Below are 25,093 nucleotides of genomic sequence, written 5' to 3'. Positions count from 1 at the left end.
CGAGTCGTTTAGTGTGACGTATAAGATATAATAATTTCAAATATAAAGTGTAAGACTATTTTATCAATGTATATAGTTAGAGATATTAGACTATTCTCGATTATTTGTCCTATCATTTATTCGTTAGTAATGCAATAAATTATCTCATATATATAATAATATAATTTATTTCGACATAATTTATTCATAACCGAACGATATCTCCAGACCATCTTATCTTATGCATGTAGTACATAAAATTCAAAAATTTAAAATTTCATAGTTGTTGGTTGAAATATTTAAGGGGTACATTTACTTGTATGTAGTTAAGGAGAGGCTGAAAATAGAGAGCAAAGGTGCGTAACCAGACCGGCAAATGAAATGACCATTAAATCTGCCCCACTATTAGTTAGAACCTAGAATCATCGACCCCTGTCTGGCTTCTCAATATTCGTGTCTCGGAGCGATATAATTAGCTCATGAAAATATAATATTTAAATTATATTCATTTTGATCCGTTCAGATTAGACTGATTTGGGCTAACTTGATTCGTGAGAAACAAAATAATTTACCCTTATTTTATATGATATTGTAAAAACAAAAACTTTTATTCACTTTTATGTGTTTTACTTGAATCACCTTTCTCCATCAATTGACTATCTTTTAGCAAAGCTGTAAATGATCATTTCTTGATTCAACTCATTTTAATCCATTTAAATTTAGATGAAACCACTTATTTGTCACATGTTGGTGTACTAATGTTTAAGTCCTTATATTAACTGATGGAATGAGTTGTGATATTCATATACGATTTTAAACATTCAATAACAGCTAATTTTTTAGGTTGAGTTAGATAAAAAAGTTACCATCATAGCCAAAACTGAAATGAGATTCTGTCAAAAAAAAATCTCATGATGATACTTCCTTTCTTTTCCTACTTTTAAACATCCAACAACTACTTACTTTATGTTACTATATTACATAAAAATCTACAGACCTGTATAAAGTGAAAAAATGGGAAGTCTTCATCAATATTTGAAACAAGTTTGCCCCAAAAAATACTACCATGATGGTCCCAAAAGTCATACCTTATCTATTCATACTGTAATTATTGTGGACCCATAAATCTCATGTATAAAATTATAATGACAAAGATCCTCATGGGAAATTGTAAGATATGCTTAAATAGGTGGTGCCAGACTGCCTGCATTTTGAAGCTTTTGTTTTAATCAGTACTGAATTCATTCATGTTGGAGTGTTGAATCATTTTAAAAAATAAAAAAGTTGAAGTGTGAGTATAGTTTGTAATTTGGAAAACAAAGGGGCTTTACTTTAGTTTCCTCCCTTATTCGGTACACGCAATAAAGCCCAACTAAATTCAAATGATCCGAAATCTCACATTAGGGGTAATAATAACGCTATAACAAAGACGGCTCAGTACCAAAAGAAATTCGAATCAAATACTTTTCATAACCAAGAGATTGCATTCGTTTACCAACTAGACATAAAATGCATCACATTAGCACCATGGCCTTGACACAAGACATTAGATATTCATAATTAGTTACATCTGGTTAGTTTTCAATTACAATATCTGGCTTAATATCTGTGTCGAAGACCACCACTGAATCCAGATGGATCTGCCCTGATAACAGGCATTCCAAGCCGGTCCAATCGACCAGAACCAGGATAAGCTTTACCAGTGAAGTTGGCATAAAAAGAACCCTTTTGTGAGTTGTTTCTTGACTCACTGTACCCGTGAATCGAGTACCTTTTTGTTGAACTTGATCTCTCATAGTGAGGCCTTTGTTTAGGTGCGCTCATTGAACGTACCTTGGCCTTCGAGGACTCTGTGTAGGACATGTAGTTGGGATGATCAGAGTAACCACTCATATAGCTTCTTGAACCGTCGCTCTTAGTTGGTGTAAAAGGTCCTCTCTTTGAACTACCGCCCTTTGATGAAGCCGAGTAAAACTGAGGGCTATTGTCAGCAGTGCAGAAGCAAGCTTCATCAAGATCTTCATTGAACTTCAGGGGACTAAGGGGTTGATTTCCACAGGACGATGGACTGGGAACCGTTTGATGAGCTGTTGATTCCTTCGACGTTGTTAAGCTATAGCTGTATTGGTCAGAGTTCAAGCAAAGATGTGAGGAGTGGAAGAGGTTCCTTTGTTTAGGCGTAACATATGGTTTCCCGGTATCTATCTCGAGGATCTTGTCACTCTTTTCGTCATCAATAGAACTAGTTCTTGCAGAAGATCCTTGAGGTCTAATTCGTGCCTTTTCCGAGTCAATGACCTTCCAATTTGATTTAGAGGTATTCCTCTGCATTATTGACACTCCAAGTTAGTCATTAACAATTAAAATAGTTGTTGCATTAAAAAAGCATAAAATACCTTGAGCACAGATGTTTCATCATGCTTCAAGCTCCTTGCGCGGATAACATGCTCAAATTTCTCTGGAGTTGTAGGATCCTACACGTAAAGAACACACATTTGACCACCCATAGGCAACTTAGAGCTAACTAACACAGTATAGGGGACAAGATTTTCGGCTAATAAAAAATTACATTCGCTAATCACATATATTATCACAAGTAACTCAATTAAAAAAGAACCCTGCGTGACATGTAAAAGGACTTTAGAGTCACATGACATGTTTAATCACTTTCAGATTAGTTACTATTATAAGAGGAAAAAAAGAGTGGCATCTTTACAGTAGATGGGAAAAAGGTGTGGGGAACTGAAGTGAAATGTTTAAAGTAAGGATCTTTATTCTAGAAGAATAATCGTTATCAAAGTAGGAACTTCTATTAAAGACTAAAACTTTAGAACAGCAATCTTTAAGAAAATAAGAGTTCGCCTCAAATTTGTACAATTGGAGAAAAGGAAGATTGTTATTGCTTACATGAACAAATTGAACAGACTTAGTGCTTGAATGAGGGGATCCTGAGACCTGAGATCGTCCAGCACGAGCCCTCGACTGAGCTCTGGATATTGCTTGCATTTGCCGTAGATAATCAGCAGTCTGTCGCCTAATAATGTGACCTCTCACCAGTGCTTGAAGCTTCACCAGTCCCTTTAACGCGCGTAAAGCTCTCCTCGACTTCAGATTACATATTAAGACCATAAAATGTAATTAATTGGCAAAACAAATAGTGTAACAGTAATTAGTTTGTGATGATGCCATAGCACAGAAAAGCATGAAAATTTTCAAAGGGTGTTGGCGCCTTAAAACTTCATTTTCACACCTCTGAAGTCTTCTTCTAAAGTGAAGTCTGACATTTTCAGAAGATTATGACATATGACAATTCAACCAACCTTCTAATGAAGAAATGAAAAGTAGTACCATAAAAGCTTCTGACTGCCAACTCTCTTAAGACAAAGCAATTGTACTACACAAAAAAGTTCTCATCTCCTTTTCCTCAATAATCTTCATGGAAATGAAGAGAACAAAATTGGCACTATGTTGCTCGGACATTTCGAAAACGTCGAACATGTGCGTGTCCAATCATCCAAAAGTAGTGCCGCGACATTTTTAGAGTCCAAACAACACAGATCGAGCCACAATACTATCAAGAACTCAAATACAAAGACTAAAATTTACCGATAGTAAAAAAAACTCAATACATGTCGATAATCAACTAATACACCAAGTGGTCCAAAAGAACAGCTAAACATATAAACCTTTTGACCCTCAGGGCAAAGAATTTATGATGTTTGCACATACTGAACTAAGTTACCTAACAATTAGCCATATTAACTAAGAGACATTAATATGAAATTCCTCAATGCCTAACCAAATTAAAGTGCTTATCAGGTTCCAGTCATTATCTATGATGCTGAAAATACCCGAAAAATAGAAACAAAAATTTTTTACCTTAGTTTTGGTCAAGTTTTACATCATATGAAAAACAAAAGAGTACCACAAAACAAAATACATGCAACTTTAACATCATCAAACAGTGCTAGTGACCTTGCTTGCTGGCTGATACAGTAACACTACAGTTGCAGCAATGTACAAAAAACATACTACTAAGTCCTAATCAAAGTAAAACATATAAAACAATAGAAACACATAATAGGAAACTACCCATCTTGGAATTTACTTTAGCACAGTTCTTAATTTTTTATATAAAAAAGTACACTTTAGCCCATTTCTATAATTTTTTTAATGAATCTTGAAAACTTCAGCCTAACCCATTATATTTTCTATTTTTAGATTTTTAGGTCCACACGGTTCCTTACATTGCCCCCATATCTCTTCCTCTTTTACATTTCCCTTCACCAATGTTCCAACTCTTAACCACCCCATACCCCACATAACAAAAAAAGATCATTTTTTTCTTGAAAAAAGGATAACATAATAGATACACAATAAGCTACGTTAGTTTGTTTCATATGAAAAAAAAACATAGCAATAAAGGACATTGGAAAAAACAACTTTCAATCAATGTGAATAAAGAAGAATTATTTCCCTATCTATTCACATAAATATAATCAAAAACAGTCTCTCCACCTTTTGTTGTTGTAATTCACATAAAAACTAACTGTTTGTCAATCAAAATAATGCAGATTAGCTGTAACTACATAATAAAGATTAAACTTTTACCATATAATTACTATAAATAAGTTAAAATCAGCAAATTATTTAAACTAACTAACCAAATAAGCTCGGAAATGTGATTGAATAACAACGGCGGCCCAATTTTCACGGTTGCCGGCGGCGACTCCCTTTCTTTTACAACCCACCGCAGAGGAGGTAAGAGAAACGCCGTTCCACGTCGTAACAGCAGCGGCACCGCCATTAGTTGCAGTAGTAGCTCTACCACTATTAGTAAGCTTCACCACCGCCGCCGCGGCTTGAGCGGCGGCGATAGCAGCTTCCGCTACAACGGCGGTTGCTTCCGCCACCGCAATCGCTCGCTTTGACGAATCAACACTACACCCAACAGCGCCGTTTTGAAGTGAATTCGACACAACCCGACCATAGTTTGATGATTCTTTATCAGTTCCCTTTACAAAGTTAGAGTCTTTTTCTCTGTAAGATTTAACAAAGCTCCATTTTTTCTTTGTGGGTTTTGGATTTTGGTTAGAGGAAGATGATGGGTCCTGTTTTTTTAGGCCAAGAAGACCTCTAAACCATTTGGATGCTTTGCCCATTTATTTAAAATATAGAAATTGGATTGAAAAAAAACATTTTTTTTTGTTCTGTTTGCAGAGAAATGGAAGTGAACGAGTGAGAAGAAGAAGAAGAGAGATTTGTGTGAAATGGAAGAGAAGTCAAAAATAATGTGCTTCTTCTTGTTCTAAAATACTACTACTTGGGATTATCAAATCTGTGTTAAATTTATTGTGAACAGTGTGGGAAGTAATATTTACTCCAATGCTGGGAACTATATTAAAAGGAATTGACCAAATTGCCCTTGCCTAACTAGACCAATATAAAAAAATTCAAAATGATAAAAGAAAAAAAGAAGACTAAAGTCCACTTTCCTTTTTAAAAAAAAAAAAAAACTTAAAACAAAAAAAAGATAAGACTTAGTCAATACAATTTCTATGAATTTATTTTTCTTTTATGTTTTTTCTCTTTTTTCAAATACATATAAATATATGTTTGTCATTTTTTTTTACTAAATATTTGCGTTATAAAATAATAATACAAACTTATGAAAATCATAAGAATTTTTAAAACTTCTGGGCATAATTTTTTTAAAAATAAAGTTAAATATTTGTCCAATAAAAATACAAACTTATGAAAATCATAAGAATTTTTTAAAACTTCTAGGCATATTTTTTTTTTAAAAATAAAGTTAAAACATTTGTCCCAAATCTGTGAAATAAATTATGGTCAAATAAATCAATGGCAAAAATTATTATTTATATTTTAAAATATGAAAAACAACTTTGAATAATTAAAAATTAGAAGAAGAACATTATGTAAAAATTAAATTTCATTCTAAAACTTTAACTGACCAACAAAAGAGACTATTTTTGTTATTAGTAATTCCTTGTTCATTTTTATTTGTCATGTTGTATTTTTTAATGTTAATTTAACTAATTTTTAAAGTTAAATTAGATTACATTTATTCGATATTTTTTTAACAAAAATTATATATACAAAAAATATTATAAATTATAATTTTTTACATATCAATATAATAATAATATACTCGTAAAATATTTATCAATTCTTATACTATCGCTCTAAAAAAAATCATGACAATTAATTATATACAAAGGAAATATTTGTTTGCTATATTTGGAAAACTTTATTTTCGGTATATAGGGACTAGAGAGAACTACAAAGCAATAGTATAATTTTCCTCAGTCAAGTGGTGATTAGTGATAACTTTTTCACAAAGTTACGGAGTGATTAAGGATATAATTGCCTCTTGAAAATAAATTTGTGTTAGGTAATCTTATCTTAACTTAGGTTGACAAATTAGTTGTACTTTATTGGCCCTTTGATAAAGGATCTTTCCTCTTAATTTCGTTTGTTTTCTCGTAAAATACAGATCAGTTTTAGAGCTCGTTTAGATTCATTTAAAAAATATTTTTTATGTTAAAAAATTAAACTTATGAAATTTTTAAGTTTAAAAATCAAAAGTAGGAGAAGATCAAACTTTGATTATCAACATCTTGAAAGTTTTTTAATTTATTTAAATTATTTTTAACTTTATCAAACACTTTTAAAAGTTAAAAATAAATTAAAAATATATTTAATCAATTTTAGTCCAATCCAAATGATCTCTTATTATAATATCCATTCCTTATTACAATAATTTGATTTTCTCCCAAATGTCATATTTTATGTTATATCTTACAACAATCTTATTAAATGTTGTGTTAAAAATATAAAAATAAAATGTTTATTATAAGTATCATTAATGTCATGCACGTATTTTTGAATGTGAATATCTTTTTTTTAAAAAAAAGTTATAGTTAAATAGAGTATTCAATTATGATTATAAATTCTAACGATCGATATTTATCTTTTTTTCACATTAATGTTCTTTCTATTTTTTGGATCAAATAGGTTAACGTGTATATTTTTTCATTTTGATAAATAGCATTATTAGAAAAAATTACATACATTTAATATTAACGACTAAGTGATATTTAAATATTAAATATTTACGTATATATTTAAAATCACCTCACTGAATCAACCATGTATGATATATACACAGTTGCTCTATCCAGTTTGTTTGATATTATTTGATCAAACACAAAATATAAAGCTCTTTATTTTTTAATCAATCTGAAAAGAATGATTTTTTTAGTAACTATATTTTAAATCTCATTTTATTTTAATATAAGATGATTTATACCTACTAGGGAAAAAAATTATGATTTACTTTAAATCACAAGGATAACGCCTTCCCTCTTTTCTTTAAATATAATATCAAATCAAACACTTTCACCTATAACGTTTTCCATATTAATTCAAAAGCAATATTCTTTTAAGTTACCAATTGCTAATTCTTGAAGGTTAAAAGGGTAAAATTCCTCTGCACGTTACTCAAGTACTGTAATTCTTTTCATTATTAATAAAAAAACATATTTTAATGTTAAGGACACATGTTAGCAATACAAATGCTAGTTAAAAAAGGAATATTCTTTAAGTTACTAATTACCAATACTTGAAGGTTAAAAAGGTAAAAATTGTCCTGCACTCTACTCAAAATGACATTGCTATAATTTTGTAGTTGAAGTTTACCCCCTCCTTATTAATTTATCTGTTATGATTTTTAAAAGAAATATTATATTAAAATTATAGAATAAAACAATTTTTTTAAATCTTTTAGTAGTAATATTTCTGAAGACTATAAATACTTCAATCATGGAATGATGACAGATAAATATAATAAATAAATTGATTATATTTTACTGTATAAATAAAAATAAGATAGTCAAAGCTAGTTAACCATTTAAAAATGACATAATATATATATCAGATCCTAAACTTAGCTTCAAATTTTAACTTTGACCTCCAACTTTCATAATGCTCAAACATACACTTTAACTATCGAACTTTTAAATAAATAAACATATGAGTCTTATATGACAAAATACACATAGTACACCACGTAGGACAAAAAATGACATGTATGATGACGTGTAGGACACGTGTATCTATTTGTTTAATTTTATGTAAGTTTAAGTATCTATTTATGCACATCCAAAGTTGAAAGACATAAATATGATTTAAAACTAAGTTAAAAGACATATTTATGTATGATGCCTTTTAAAAAACATGAAAGATAATTTAGGACCCAGAAAATATCATTTTAGTCCCAAATTAGGGTTGAAGGAATATTTTCAAAGCCTATCTATTTTAGATAGAATGTCATTTATAAACTATAGTTGATTTGATAAATCATAAAGTAAGATGTATTAAAATTTAAAAGATTATGCATTTATCCTTGACCAAAAATTAGGGAAGATTGTCTAAAATCCTGAATTGGTATGTCCACAAAATTATCCGATTGTTATCTATCGTATCACATTATCAAATTCATCATTAAGTATGATAAAAAAGAATTTATTTATGTATCGATTATTTTATTATGATATTTTTTCAATTAAATAATCATAAATTGACTATCGAAAGACGAAACGAAATAGTTTATTTTATCTTTTAGTGGAAGGATGAGTACAACTTTCGGCTGTGGGCAGTGGCTCGTGAACATAGATTCCTGGCAAAACTGCTATACATATAAATCTTGCAATCTATTAAAAATCTCAGTTTTGTAATTTCTATAGACTACTACTGACATAAATATTCCCATAATTTCCCCCCTATTATATCTCATAATATAGCTCATTACAAGACAAATTTATAGTATTTCTTTATTTATTATTCACCAACTTTATATATGATGGTAGTAATATTTATCTTTTTTGGGGGGAAACTTCAGTTTCACTTACAATTTATTCTCAATAAAAAAAAAATGTATTTATACATAATTTTAATTTTTTTTAGATATTATAATCTTTTTATATTTTAACAATTTATGGTCAAATATTAAAATAAATTAAAAAATTAAAAATTGGAAAACATGTTAAAGGTGAAGGACACGAGTCACACATGTAAGATCTTGGTCAATGCAGATGGGCCGTCCAATTACTGTTGCCGTATTAAAAAGGGAAAATTGTATAAAATAGCAAATTAATAATCTAAATTAAATTAAATAGCTAGGGTTTGATTTAATTGTGCTCTATAGCAAACATTGACAAAAATTTGCCAGGCGTCTCTCTCCCAGAAGTCTCGCTCGTCACTCTCCCATTCTCGCCTCTCTCGCTTTATACACAGAAGTGTATAATTTCTGTTTCTGTTTTGTATAAAGCGAGAGAAAATTGTATATACACATGCAAAAATGTATATCTTCGTGTTATACACTTAATTATATAATTTACAAACATTTTACTTCAAATATTGCAGAGAAAAAGGCCAAAGAATTATACAATTGTGAATTATACAATTGCGAATTATACAATTGCAGTGAAATACAATTTGTCTAGCTTTATACAACAGAAGTATATATATTGTGTTTGTGTTTTTGTATAAAGCGAGAAAAACATATATCTTCTTGCTATACACTCATAATTATGCAATATACATACATTTTAATTCGATTCAACTGTATGCAAAGCTAATTATACAATTGCAGCGAAATAGGCCAGCGAATTATACAATTTAGGCCAGCGAAGTATACACTTTTATATGTATAGCGAATTATACAATTTTTATGTTTGCTATGGAGCGCAATTATGCAAAGTTTGCTATATTATACAAATATGATTTTTTTGTTTGCTATATGTGAAAGTTGCCCTATTGAAAATTCGATTTAAACTTTAATTTTGATATTTTACGATATGATAAATCAGTTATCATAATTTGTCAATTTCAATCTACGTATTTGTTAATAAAAATTATTATAGCAAATTTTTAAGAAACGTCTCAATTATGTCACATGAATATTTTATATATATAAAAATATTTAATATGAAGTATAAATAATTCTCTTTGTTAGTCAATCAACAAAAAAAATATTTAAAATTTTAATATCTAAATAATTAGATACTATATTATATTTTACTATATATATATATATGTATGTGCACGCGTGAGAATTTCATTTATAATTTTATGTCTTGATAATATTTTCCATATATTTTCTATTTTATAAATTTCAAATATCATATCGAAACTTTTTAAAAATGTATATCAGAATCATAATTCAGCGTTTAAAATTTCAATTTTAACATGATATTTGGTATCATCCACCATTATAGATGCATTCACCATGAATTGACTCTAGTCAACTATAGCAATATATCTTTGAAAAATTGAGGTGATTATTATAATATGAATATCAAATTGCAATTAATTTGATTTGATCATTTTTTTTATATTTAATATAAACGTCATATACTGATGCCGTCATATACTGATGAGCTGTTTTGCTGCTATGAGAAAGGTGTTGGACTCTCTATTTGACCATGAAATTTGTAAATGTACTCTATAAAATTATTATTATTGGGTTAATAATAGAGTATATAAAATCTGAAAAGTACAACTTCCTCGTGTTTAATTAAAGAAAACATTCATTTTTCTTCTTTTTGCCTTTTGCAATTAATTAATTAATTAATCCTGAGCAGTATTATTGCTCTCTCCGTTTTGATTTTGTGTATATTAAGACAAGAAAATTGAAATAATTTTATTTAAATTTTAATATGAAACGAGAAAAAAAGAATATTAATATATATCTATTACATTTACATGCTGTCAGTACTGATGAAATGAGTTGTTAATAACTTGTCTTAGACGGCAAATTAGGCAGTGTCTCAATATATATATATATATGAGATTCTGATGAAATGACTAAACATAATAAATCTGTCTCTATATTTTTATTTGACAAAACGACTGATTCAGTATTCACGTGCTACCTAGCTACCTCTTGCTCTTTTCTACCTACACCGTTTCAATTTACGTGACATACAAAAATATTCATATTTATCTCTGTACTTTAAATTAGACATAATACATAAACATTACCTTTAATATAACATTGATCTTTAACATTAGATGTGCATAAATAAACACTTAAATTTATATAAAATTGAGCAAATGAACATATTCATCCTACGTGATACCCTACATGACAATTTTGGGTGCTACATGATGTTGTACGTGTATTGTGTCATATAGGACAATTGTGTCTTCTTGTTTAATTTCATACGAGTTTAAATGTCTATTTATTCATATTCAAAGTTGGAGCACATAGTTATCCGTTGAAGTCAAGTTAAAGGTCATGTTTATATACTATGCATTTAGATTATGTTGCTCGGACTCATCAAATCAAATTTATTTTGGATCCTTCAAAAGTCATGTAGACCAATACAAATTCGACAACATTTCTAAAAAGTCCGAACAATTTGGTTTTAAATGTTCAAACACATATGTAAGACATCAAAGTTACCACCATGTATTTTGGGAATACTAAAATCCACAGCTCATACTTTATTATTTGAGTTATTACAATCTTTTTGGATCGTTTATACAAGTCACTGAAACTATTTTATAAGAAAAAGAAATTCTAAGCAGAGAAGCAAAATAATTTTATACATTCCTACAATAGATGCTCTTAATAATACACTCCTATTTTATGCAGAACAGAAAATTTTACATTACATCGAGAAAGAACATTGTTGTCCATCGTCGATTCGATCGCTTTATTGACTTTATCGGTTGTTTCATCTTTGAGTAGCTTTTCAATCTGTGTTTGATACCATTCCTCCTGAGTTCTTCCTAGATGTCAATCCACCAAATGAGAGAATTATATCTGTCATTCTTCGGCTAATGTCTTCGAATGATGGACGAAGTTCTGGTTTGCTGTTTCATAACAAACGCTTAAGTCTAGTTCATTCACAATCGATCTATGTTGCTTGGACTTTTCAAAAACGTCTATTACACGTGAAATCCTCCAAAAAGTAGTGCTTTATGCCTTATTGGATGACTTTGATATGAATGCAACTAACATTTTTGGAAAGTCCGAGCAACATAGTTTACAATATCAATAGAAAGCAGAGGAAAGCACCTTTGCCAACAATCAAGGATAATAGCTGAAACGCGAGGATCAAGTTTTTGCGGAATATCCAGCCTACCATCCATGAATCCAACAACTCCGACAACCTTCAAATAAATAAACTACTTCGATACCAGTACAAACCAGCTCGCTATGAATAGAAAATGAACGTTGAAGTTAATTCAATCTCAAAAACTAGCACATGAGGTGACGATTGTCCACAGACCATTTAAGAAGATAAATTGTCACATTCACCACCAATGTGGGATATACTAACATACTATCATCATTTGCAGGCATATTAACACCGAACATAGTGAAAGAAATATCGAGGTACCTGTAAAGGATTAAGGTCCTTCCAAGGAACAGATTCAGTCATTAGTTCCCACAAGATCACACCGAAACTGAAGACATCAGATCTGCACAACAGCGGAAGGACTACATCAAAATAGCGCCATCGCAAGTCATGTTAATTATGTAGAATGTGAAGCAGCATGCAACAACATGCCTAAAAACCTTTCTCAAAACCAATAAATAGGATAAACTATTCAAAATCGACCAAAAAACAAAATAATCCAGTGATTATGGTCACTGATTATAATCCAACACAATTTGTCCCGAAAAAAAGAGCCCCACCAATGGCTCAAGTTTAAAAATTGGTTTTGCATAACATCATCAAAGTTAACTAACAAATAAGCAAAATAAAACAGAAAGTAAAGCTTGTAAAACTTACTTCTCTGTTGAAGATTCATTTCTAAGTACTTCAGGAGCCATCCACTGCGGCTGCAACGATAACAGCAAAGTAAAATTTTGTGAGGGACAGGTAACAGCATTATCCAATTCAATGTCACCACAATAAAGCGTAAAGTAAAAAGCTGAGATGCGTACCGTCCCTCGTCCAGAATTTGCTGTTAAGAAGGTAGCATGTTTCAATTTTGACAGGCCAAAATCTCCAACCTAAGAAAGAGACGCCAATAATCTTATATAGTATTCAGTAATTCGTAAAAATGGCTTCACTACGAATAAATTTAGAAGTTCAACAGAGAAATAAAGACCTTGACAGTCCAGCTTTTATCCACAAGCAGGTTTGAAGATTTAAGGTCTCTATGTACTATAGGAGGATTCCGTCGATGCAAGTAACACATACCCCTAGCCTAAATCAAACAAAAGAAAGAGTGAAAAAACCCATGAATTCTTAGTTACACAAATTTGTGAGTCCAAGCAGAAAACAAACCACATCAAGGGCCATCCTAAGACGCCTTTTGAGGTCTAGTGGCGGATTATTCCTGTGAAGTGCTTTAAAAAGACTTCCCCTGAAACACATGATGAACGTACGAGCTGTTATGGTCTGCCTAGTTTTATGTCATAACCAAGACCACGCTAAGATAACATTGATGTGCTTTATTACCTGGGCATATACTCGGTGATAATGGCAAGTTTTTCCTGTGAACTTACTGCTCCCATAAATAATAGCACGTTCGGATGTCTAAGTCTTTTCATTATGTCAATCTGCAGACATATTGAATCTCAATTAAAAATCTGTTAATATGGTTAATTCAATGACCATCTGATGGCATAATATACCTCCTTTTTGTAGTCAAGCAAAGTTGTATCGCCGCATTGGTTCCCAAAGAAAACCTTAACAGCAACATCCTGAAGGATCAAAAAGGAGAAAAGACACAAATACCATAACAAATGAGATATTTTTTCACTGTCCTCATAATGTGAAAAGAATATTGTGAACTAGGAAAGTACCGATCCTTTCCAAATTCCGTGATACACAACGCCGAATGCACCTGAAAAATGAAATATTATAGCGATTGAGGCAATGTGCGTACAAGTATATCTCTAACAACTTGGTTATTTCTTCTCTAACTAACTTTGGCCAACATCACTATGTGCAATAGACAAATTGGACTATGTCAATAAAATTGGTACGATATTCTCATGATTTACCTTGTCCAATATCTTCGCTTAGGCTGATGTCTTCCCAACGTATTTCACAATGTACTACCAAGCTCAACTCATTCTCATTTTTGTTTGATGAGCTTCCTTGGCTGCTTCTAGTGTTCTCCCCTGACTTCCGTGACTGTTGGTTTTCTAACTGCTGTCCTGATGAATCTTCTATTACTGGAAGTTTTGAGTTTCCTATTTGTGTCTTACGATAGTTATCATTAATTTGGTTGTCGAACTTTCTGGAGCAGGTAGCTATAGAACCCTCTATGATATCAGAGGATGTTATTTGTGCATTTTCAGGAGTAATCGTTCTTTGTCGAGTAAAACATGACCCTTTCAGTATATTCTGGGGATCATGATAGGCATCAAGAACATGAGTATATTTTCCCTCGGAAGACGGAGGTAAATTAGGTTGCACAACGTTCACATTAGCAAAAGTTTCATCATGCTGATTCTGTTGAACATTTCCACACTTTTCTCCTCCAATGTTTCCAAATCCTGTAATGTTCAGCTTTGACATGACCTTCGCCACCTACGATTTTCATAAAACAGGTAAGACTAGAATAACAACGGTCCATAAGACATAGCTAGCAAGAAAATTTCCTATGCACGAAAGGAAGCAGGAACAATACTAGTTTAGAAGGTTGCACAATGTCAAACGGAGACTCGTCCATTTCTGAGATTTCTGCATTAGTTCTGCTCTTCCTACCTAGCAAACTGAAACTCAGTCGTGCAGCCTGAAATGATAACTTTATCTTATACAAAGGCGGAACCAGGATTTCAACTTTATAGGTTCTGGAATGCTAATAACAAAGTTCTAAATATGTACATATTTAATGAGTTTCTCGTAATATGAGCAAAAGATACTGAGCTCTGATGAATCTAATTATGAGCTTCTACCTCCGCCCTTGCTCATACATCTTGTTGATGGTAAACAAAAGGTAAAGAACCTAAGTACCTAAACACTTACGGGTGCTCTAGGTGGCTTTTGTGATTGCCCTCCTATGGTGTCTCCTTCAACCTCTTCTCGGTCTCTGTGTGCATCCTCTCCACGATTAAACGAGAAGACTTTTGAGGCCTGAAAATATAGCACACCATAGGGAAAATTAGTAACTTACTCACTAAACTAACCCAAAAATGTTACTAATAAGCACAATGAGTAATCAAAACAATAGCAAACCACCAGATTGGGAACAAATGATGCAGTTTGACTCTGTGGATGCCACCGGGTACTTTTAAAATTTATTCCCCGCCTTCCTGCTTGTCCGTTAGACGACTGAGAGGTTCTTGATTTTTCAGAGTTTATCTTATTTAAGAAAGCTGCATCACTTGAGACAGTGACAACACCAAAAAGTTCACCATCCTCGTACATTAGGCTTTTCGACACTATAGCCATAAAGATCTCACCACTTCTCTTCTTAAAAGGAAACTGATCCGTCCATGATTGTCCACAGCTCAATCTTTTCACAGAATGCATAGCTAACTCATGATATTCTTCACAAATAAGCAGTTCAGTACACCTCTGTCCGACTACTTCATGGACTTTATATCCATAAAGTTTCTCAGCAGCTTGGTTCCTACAACAAACTCGACTTAATATATAGTAATAACTGAATTAGTAGTATACAATTTATAGATGTTTATAGATATCTTAATATATTGACACGGAATTTGGACATTCGAGGGTGTGACTCAGTGGTGAATGAAGTAGTTGAGACTCATAAGGTCTCATGTTCAAATTCTAACATACACAAAACATTAGGTAAATTCTTCCCATTTGTCTAAGCCTTGGTGGATTTGCCCTGCAACAAAAACAACTTGTAGCGGCAATAAATAGTGACACTAACAAAGAGTGCTAAAGTTGTTATTGGTATTTGTTGTGCGGAATTTGAGATAATACGAGAAAATATAAACGCGAAAAATAAGACAACAGATTTACGTGGTTCACCAACAAATTGGCTACGTCCACGGGAAGAGAGGGAGCAGTTTTATTATGGAGAGGCAAAAACAGAATTACAGAATAGGGTTTCCCATAGCGTCTATATATAGTGCTAAGCTACGCCCTAACAGGCTTGGGCCCAACATACAGAATCAACAGAAAATTAAGGGCCCAATACAACAACATTGTATACCGTCGGCCCGGGGGCGTCTCCGCCCCCCCGGACCCCCAGGCCAGGGGGCGCGTCGCCCCCCTGGACCCCCCGACTCGCTGACCGGGCAGCGAGACCCCCGTCCTTTCTGTTTGTAGCGGGTCCGATTCAAGGCATTCAACAAATCTCCACCTTGACTTGAATTCTCCGAACAGATTCTTCAGACGCACTATGATAGTGCCAAGCCTCCCCCTCTTCCTCAGAGTTGCCCCGCAGGGCAATTAACAGCTTCTGATGTTGAGCAAGTCCAAACAGTGTTGAAACTTGCTCTGTGGAACCGGCTTTGTGAACATATCAGCAGGATTATCAGCAGTTCCTACTTTCTTCACCTTGATTCTCTTCTCACTTCTTAGAAAATGATACCTTACGTCAATATGCTTGGTTCTCTCATGATGGACTTGATCCTTGGCTAGACAAATTGCGCTCAAACTGTCACAATACACCGTAGCCTGATCATGATGCAGACCAAGATCACTAACCAGCCCTTTCAACCAAATCCCTTCTTTTGCAGCCTCTGTCAAGGCCATGTACTCCGCTTCCGTAGTAGACAAAGTCACTGTAGGTTGCAAAGTTGCCTTCCAACTGACGACAGATCCTCCAAGGGTAAACACATAGCCAGTCATCGATCTTCTTGTGTCAACATCTCCAGCATAGTCTGAATCAGAATAGCCAGTAACCAAGCACTGAGTATCACCTCCATAAATGAGACCAACGTCAGATGTACCTCTAAGGTACCGGAAAATTCTCTTCACAGCCTGCCAATGTTCTCTCCCTGGTTGTCCCATGAATCTGCTCACTACACTGACTGCATGTGCTAAATCTGGCCTTGTACAGACCATAGCATACATCAAACTTCCTACGGCACTGGCATAAGGGACTCGTGACATATACTCCTTCTCTTCTTCTGACTGTGGAGCGAACATGGCAGTGAGATGGATATTGGCAGCACTGGGGGTATCAATGGGCTTAGATGAAGACATGCCAAACCTCGCCAAGACCTTCTGAATGTAGCTTCTCTGTGACAAGAAAAGTTTCCTTCTCTCTCTGTCTCTAATGATCTCCATCCCTAAAATCTTCCGAGCGGCTCCCAGATCCTTCATCTCAAACTCAGCACTAAGTAAACCCTTCAGCTTCTGAATGTCATACTTCTTCTTTGCAGCTATCAACATATCATCTACATAAAGCACCAGATAGATGAATGAATCATCATTGAGCCTATTGTAGTAGACACAACAATCATATGAGCTCCGAGTATAGCCCAACTTCACCATATAGCTGTCAAACCTTTTATACCACTGCCTTGGAGACTGCTTAAGTCCATATAAGGACTTCTTCAACTTGCAGACGTGATTTTCCTTCCCTGGAACTTGGAAACCATCCGGCTGAGTCATGTATATCTCTTCCTCCAACTCTCCATGTAGAAACGCTGTCTTCACATCAAGTTGTTCAAGCTCCAGATTCTGATGTGCAACTATCGCTAGTAACACTCGGATGGAAGTATGTCTGACCACTGGTGAGAAGATCTCATTGTAGTCCACTCCCTCTCTTTGGTTGAAACCTCTGGCAACAACCCTGGCTTTATACTTGACTCCTTCTGCTGGTGATATCCCTTCCTTCTTCTTGAAAACCCATTTGCAAGTAATAATCTTTCTCCCCGAAGGCTGTATGACCAGATCCCATGTCTGATTCTTGTGTAGGGACTCCATCTCATCTCCCATAGCGGCAAACCATTTTTCAGAATCAGAACTTAAAATGGCTTCTTTGTAAGTAGACGGCTCAGATGTATCTACCTCTTCAGCAACCTGCAGTGCATAACCCACCATGTCCTCAAAACCATACCTCGTAGGTGGCCGAACTCCAACCCTCCTTGGCCGATCTTGAGCTATACTCTGATGGATATCTGATGGCATAGATTCTGGAATATCAGTTTCAGTCTGTGGCTCTTGATCCTCCTCTTCAGGTTCCTTTAAATCGCTCTCGTTCTGAATGACTTGAAACTCCACCTGTTTGTCAAGACTCCCAGTTTCTGACGTAGTTGTAGGCTTCACAATGGTTCTAAGCAGAGGACTTTCATCAAAGACAACGTTCCTGCTCATAATAACCCTCTTTTCTGCTGGAGACCAGATTCTGAAACCTTTCACTCCATCTCCGTAGCCCACAAATACTCCCTTTTTAGCTCTTGGTTCTAACTTACCTTCACTGACGTGATAGTAAGCCGTACAACCAAAAGCTTTCAGATTTGAATAATCAGCAGCTTTTCCAGACCACATCTCCATAGGTGTCTTGCACTGTATACCTGTATGTGGTCCGCGGTTAATCAAGTAGCAAGCTGTACTAACCGCTTCTGCCCAGAATCTTCTATCTAGCCCAGCATTAGAGAGCATGCACCTTGCTCTCTCCAGAAGTGTTTGATTCATCCGCTCAGCTACACCGTTCTGCTGTGGTGTATTTCTGACTGTGCGATGTCGAGCAATCCCTTCATCCTTACAGAATTGATCAAATTCAGACCAACAGAATTCCAGCCCATTATCAGTTCGCAACCTCTTGATCTTCTTCCCTGTTTGATTTTCCATCAAAATTTTCCACTCCTTGAACTTCTGGAAGGCTTCACTTTTATGCTTCATCATGTACACCCAAGTCATCCTTGAGTAGTCATCAATAATGGACACAAAAAATCTGCAGCCTCCCAAAGACTCAACACGGCATGGACCCCAGCAATCAGAATGGATATAATCAAGTGTGCCTTTTGTTCTATGAATGGCCTTTGGAAACTTGTTGCGATGTAGTTTTCCAAAAACACAATGTTCACAAAACTCTAGGCTCTTAACCTTATGACCAGCAAGTAAATCCTCCTTTGACAGAATTTGCATCCCTCTTTCACCCATATGACCAAGTCTTATGTGCCATAACTTAGTCATATCCTTCTGGTGAAATTCTGACGATGCAACATGGGCTGAACCTGTAACCGTGGAACCTTGTAGAAAATACAAAGTACCACGCATGACACCTTTCAGAATCAAATTTGAACCCTTCCAGACCCGCAAGACTCCATCTTTTCCCGACCAGCTGAATCCCTTGCTGTCCAAAAGACTGAGAGATATCAGATTTTTCGTCATCAATGGAACGTGCCTGACCTCGTTCAATGTGCAGAAGCTACCGTCATGTGTCCTTATCTTGATCGAGCCTGTCCCAACCACCTTGCAGACAGAACTGTTGGCCATCGAGATGCTGCCTCCGTCTACCTGCTCATAAGTCGTGAACCACTCTCTCCTAGGACAGATGTGATAGGATGCCCCAGAATCAAGAACCCACACATCTGAATGATGAGTGTGCTCATCCGCAACTAGGGCAATATCTTCTTCAGAATTGGTGTCTTCTTCAGCAACAGCAGCAGACACTGATTGTTTTTCCGATTGCTTCTTCTTCTTCGGACAATCAAATTTCCAATGTCCCTTCTCCTTGCAGTAATTACAAACATCATCCGGCTTTGCACCCTTCGACATCGGCTTATTTTTCTTTCCGCCGTTTTTCCTTCCCTTTCTGCTACTGGTGAACAGACCGGAAGGCTGTATGTCCGTACTTGTGCCGTTAGCCTTATGCCGTAATTCCCTGCTATGAAGGGCTGATCTGACTTCTTCCAGTGACACAGTATCTTTCCCAACAATGAACGATTGAACAAAATTCTCAAACGACATTGGGAGAGATACTAACAGAATCAGGGCAGCATCTTCATCCTCGATCTTCACATCGATATTACGCAATTCTAATAACAAAGTATTCAATTGCTCTAAGTGTTCCCTGAGTTGTGTACCTTCAGCCATTCGTAAACCGAATAGACGTTGTTTCAGAAGCAGCTTGTTGGTTAGAGATTTTGTCATGTACAAACTCTCCAGCTTCAACCACAGACCAGCAGCAGTCTCTTCATCCGAGACCTCCGTGATGACGTCATCCGCGAGACACAGCATGATCGTCGAGTGCGCCTTTTCCTCCAGAATCGCCATCTCAGGAGTAACGACGGCGTTCTTGTCTTTCGACAACGGCGCCCAGAAGCCTTGCTGTTTCAACAAGGCCCGCATCTTGATCTGCCATAAACTGAAACTGTTCCTCCCTGTGAATTTGTCGATTTTCACGTTCAAAGCAGACATCTCGAATTCTCCAAGAACACCGATTAACCGAGAGGCTCTGATACCAATTTGTTGTGCGGAATTTGAGATAATACGAGAAAATATAAACGCGAAAAATAAGACAACAGATTTACGTGGTTCACCAACAAATTGGCTACGTCCACGGGAAGAGAGGGAGCAGTTTTATTATGGAGAGGCAAAAACAGAATTACAGAATAGGGTTTCCCATAGCGTCTATATATAGTGCTAAGCTACGCCCTAACAGGCTTGGGCCCAACATACAGAATCAACAGAAAATTAAGGGCCCAATACAACAACATTGTATACCGTCGGCCCGGGGGCGTCTCCGCCCCCCCGGACCCCCAGGCCAGGGGGCGCGTCGCCCCCCTGGACCCCCCGACTCGCTGACCGGGCAGCGAGACCCCCGTCCTTTCTGTTTGTAGCGGGTCCGATTCAAGGCATTCAACAGTATTAGTTAAGTGTCAATAGAACCAATGTCGCTATATACAAAGAGTGTTAATTGCCGCTAAAAATACATATTTAGTGATAATTAAAAATTAAGGATTATTTTTTATGTAGTGTTGGTACCTTTTGCTATGTGACAGGTATTTGGTGTGAGGTATAATTAGTCGAGGTGTGCCAAAGCTGGAATAGGTCATCCCAAAAAAGAGGGAATTTGGCAAAAAGAATGGGTTCTGTATATGTTATACATACTAAATTCAGAAAGGATACTCTTTAATTTACCATTGCGCCAAAGCTCCTCGAAGAAATTTAAATCGGTATTTCCCACAGTTTCAACTTTTTGTATAGTTTGACTTGATAAAAAATTCAATAAAATAAAAAATAATTCTTAAATCAATGTTAAACTAAACATATACGGTATAAAACATACCATAATATCGTTTAATTTTCTGATCCACGTCACGTGAATTGTCAAAAAAACAAACTTTTAAAAAGGGAATAAAGTAAAAAGAAAACAAACAAATTAAAACTAATCGAAATGATCACTATATTTACCAGTAAATGATGTCCCCTGTACCAATTTTGGTAACGTAAAGTGCATGACCCATATCTTCCAACACATTTCTGTACGGATACCCGGAATAGAACACTCCTGGACCGCAATACGACCCCGTATCACAGGCATCATCGTCTGAATCCTTACTAGTACTGTTTTCTTCCAAAAGCAAGTTAAATTGTTCCCTAAGTTTCACATAACTTGCTTCCAATGATCGCAATCGTTCCGCCAGAACTCGGGACCGATTCGATTGTGAACCGTCGGAACCGGTACCGGAACCACCCATGACGGCGGAATAGGAAAGTGGTAGTGGTGGCGACATAGGTAGCTGAAGGCTTTTTGTAGTTGTACTGTTTTTTTTTACTTTAAAATTTTAAATATTGAAGTATTTATATTGATTCATGAGACTAAAACTTTTGCCACGTGGCGTTTGTGAATTCAAAGGAACTACACTCCTGAAAATGGGCTTGGGCTGGACATAATGTTAAGTTTAGTCACAATATCGAGGCTGATTTCGGCCCCGTTCTAAATAGATGACGTCGACAACTATTTTTAATCGAAATACTTTGGATTGATCTAAAAAATATCTTTTTTAAATATTGAAAGATATTTTAAAAGTAAATAAGTGTTGCAGTTGAAAAAAAATTATCAATGAATTTGGCATATAAGTGTTCTTACACATTTTTTTTATCAAAATGTATGAAGTATCTTTAAAACTGTTGTTACATATATAATTATTAAGTAAATTATTAAAAAAGGTTAATTAGAAAAGGATAGCACATGAAAAAATCACAAAGTTTAAGGACTTATAAGTTTCAGCTCTATAATGTATACTGATTTGCGAAGATACGTTTAAATAGTTCTAATTTTTTAAAAAAGTTGACACTCAAGTAATAAATTTATAAGTAGCTTAAGAAAATAATTTGCAATTAGCTTTAGCAGATAACCTATAAGTGACTTCTTAAAAAGTCGTCCATCATTTTTATGGGTTTTTCAATCAAGTTTTCAAATAGCTTAAATAGAGCAAGTAGACAATTTACAAGTAACTTTTGAAAAGTCATATAATAACTTATTTTTCTCCTTCTATAATTGTTATTAAAGGGTGTTAATGTTGTTGTAAAAATAATAATAGGCTAGTAAAATTATAACACACGACTTTAAGAAATTTTCATAACGCTTTAACCACTAAATCCAAATTAACTTTAGCTTGTTTTAAGAGGTATATATATATATATATATATATCGTGTAACTTTTTTGACAAGGAGGTATCATTTGAGACTCGTGGTTGCGGGTGGGTCCGCGCGATGCGTGAATAATATTAACTTATTATTATTTTATTTTTTTTAAAAAGAATATACGATACTGCATCATTGCTTAAATATTTTACTTAGAAAAAGTAAAAATTCAATATTTTTTTTAAGGAATTGTGAAAGATGAAAACAAAAAATCACATATTTATTTTAAAGTTGAAAACAGAATTTGAAAAATAGAGTTATAGTAGGACAACATAAATTTGAAGTGATTCGAATGAGAACCACAAAAAAATTACTATTTAATATTGCTTGTTTTTTGGGAAAATTTTGATATTTAATTTCAAGTTGAATCCTAAAAAATTATACTGAATATTTTATATTCAAAATGATTTTTTGAAATAAAACTCCAAAAAAATAATAATAATTAAAACTAGCCATAATCAAACAGAAACTTATTAAATGATTAATTGGACTATCGTATTCTGTTTTCCGGCTGGAACATCGTATATTTATATTTGGTCGCATTATTTATTTACTACTTCCAAGATCACTGTTGAAATAAAACAAAACAAAAATAAAAAAATTGGTTCTAAGATCACATTATGTGACCCCTTCACTAAATGAAAGAGCTAAGTCCACCTAAGGATGTATTAAAATCATAAGGACCAAAAATGTTATTCTTCGAAATTATTTGGTAGAATGTATTAAATATATGTTTGTATATTTTAATTATATAATGTTATTGAATTTATTAATAGAATTTTTAAATTTTTGTATATCATATTCAATATTTTAAGATGGATAACTAATACCACTAGAGTTTAGAGCTATCTTTGTGTTTCTAATATATGGATGAATATAATAAAAATTGAAATGATTTTTAATATATCAAATTAAATAATTCAATATGATTAATTTTATCATTACTAATACATTATATTCAATATTATTTTTATAATATTTTATACGATAACATTATTAAGAAATTAGATAGTTGATTAGTAAGAAAATATTCCAAATGGAGATATTAGGTTCAATATCATCTGCATCTGCTTTTTATTGAAGTTGTTGTACATGATTTGCCTAACGTGATTATTATTTCTAAACAATATTTACCTAAAGTAAACTCAAAAGTCAAAGGATAAAAATTGCAAATTCCTTATTATTGATTTTCTTAAAGAATAATCACATAATTTATTTTTTATATCAATAATAAAATGTTGAGTTTAATATTTGTTCCCCCGATTCCTTTGGATCGAGGAAAAGCAATATCAGTATGAAATTTATATTTTATGTTAGTTTTTTCTCTCTCTTTCGTATTTAATAAGTAATAAATTATCAATTTTATTCAAATTACATATCTATTATTATGAATTAATATAAAAATAAACAATTATAACAGTTATGTTCACACTTCGATCGGTCCACCCTTATGTGGAAAATCGTCATATACTCTGAAAAATTCTTTTCCTTGTATGATCCAATATGAACACTAGCTTTCTTAAAAGGGAAGTAGTATTAACATATTTCGACAATATTCGAAAATATAATATATTTTAGCTCTTCCATCATATGAAGTGCTTAATTTGACTATTGATATGAAAATTTAAAATTAAAGTTTTTCTTTTAAAAAAATACGAATTTAATGTGTTATATATTTGTATGGATATAAGAGTTTGGAAGTTAATATCTTACATATACTACAATATTTGTGAAGCGATAAAAGTTAGTAGAAAAATCAAATGAAAAGTTTAATTTCTATTAATTTTAAAATTTAAAAGGTTTAGTATTTCTTTTGAAACGAACTAATAAGAATCAAGGTGATTTGGTATGAAAGAATATATTTTTCACGAGATTTGGGAGACAGAATGAGCGGAATAGAGACATAGTTCATATTTAAATTTTGGGGATTCAAGATATCAATTTCTTAAAGTTATTGGGATCAACACTAATATATCACATTCATTTAATGAATTTTTAAATATAAATATAAATTTTGAATCAAATTAAATTCTTTTTTCTAAATTAATATATTGTGTGGTTTCATTAACTATTGGAAGTCCCGCAAGTCTAAATGTGCAAACTCTTCATTTTCGATGGTATATTCGTATATAATTTCCTAAAATACATTAATTTCGGAAAATTTAACATATACACCTGTTAATATTTTTAAAAGTTTGATCAATATAACTGAGAACGTGAGTTCTACACTTCGAAAAAAATAGTACGATTTATTTTACACTTGGGGGAAACTAGTACGGTTTCTGCAATTATATTCTATGTCATCCACGATGTTGTGACTTCAAAGAAGATTGAGCAATTAAAAGAATAGTTGACTATGAGAGGGGAATTTTTTTTTAAAAATGGAGAATTTATTTCTTGCAAATCATTTTACAACAAATATGAAGGATGTGTATCTCTACCAACCACAAAAATGAAAAAACACTAAGCTAAATGGGAGCATTTTGGGGTTATAAGTCTAACAACCTTAACTATATGCTTTTTCTTATTGCAT

The 25,093-nt window shown here is 33.5% G+C and overlaps 2 protein-coding genes across 2 annotated transcripts; both read right to left on the bottom strand.

The window, feature by feature from the left end:
* Window positions 1-1,417: 1,417 nt before the first annotated feature.
* On the bottom strand, window positions 1,418-5,300 carry LOC101243808 (putative calmodulin binding protein). The gene is made up of 4 exons (NM_001322082.1): window positions 4,644-5,300; window positions 2,887-3,084; window positions 2,376-2,453; window positions 1,418-2,304 (listed from the first exon to the last, which is right to left on the bottom strand). Exons 1-4 carry the CDS (start codon window positions 5,139-5,141, stop codon window positions 1,579-1,581), a joined length of 1,500 nt encoding a protein of 499 aa, NP_001309011.1. The 5' UTR covers window positions 5,142-5,300; the 3' UTR covers window positions 1,418-1,578.
* Window positions 5,301-11,522: 6,222 nt separating this feature from the next.
* Window positions 11,523-21,666, bottom strand: LOC101265054 (uncharacterized). Its single transcript, XM_026032431.2, has 15 exons — window positions 21,324-21,666; window positions 15,216-15,609; window positions 15,003-15,110; window positions 14,665-14,769; window positions 14,033-14,564; window positions 13,832-13,872; window positions 13,661-13,729; window positions 13,485-13,585; window positions 13,311-13,389; window positions 13,132-13,230; window positions 12,965-13,033; window positions 12,810-12,859; window positions 12,414-12,495; window positions 12,089-12,183; window positions 11,523-11,883 (listed from the first exon to the last, which is right to left on the bottom strand). The coding sequence occupies exons 1-15, from the start codon at window positions 21,644-21,646 to the stop codon at window positions 11,763-11,765; spliced, it is 2,268 nt and encodes a 755-aa protein (XP_025888216.2). The 5' UTR covers window positions 21,647-21,666; the 3' UTR covers window positions 11,523-11,762.
* Window positions 21,667-25,093: the final 3,427 nt, after the last annotated feature.

This window comes from Solanum lycopersicum, chromosome 8 (genome assembly GCF_036512215.1).
Source record: "Solanum lycopersicum chromosome 8, SLM_r2.1".
NCBI lineage: Eukaryota > Viridiplantae > Streptophyta > Magnoliopsida > Solanales > Solanaceae > Solanum > Solanum lycopersicum.
The sequence above is the reverse complement of the archived record's forward strand: the minus strand, read 5'-3'. Positions and strand labels throughout refer to the sequence as shown.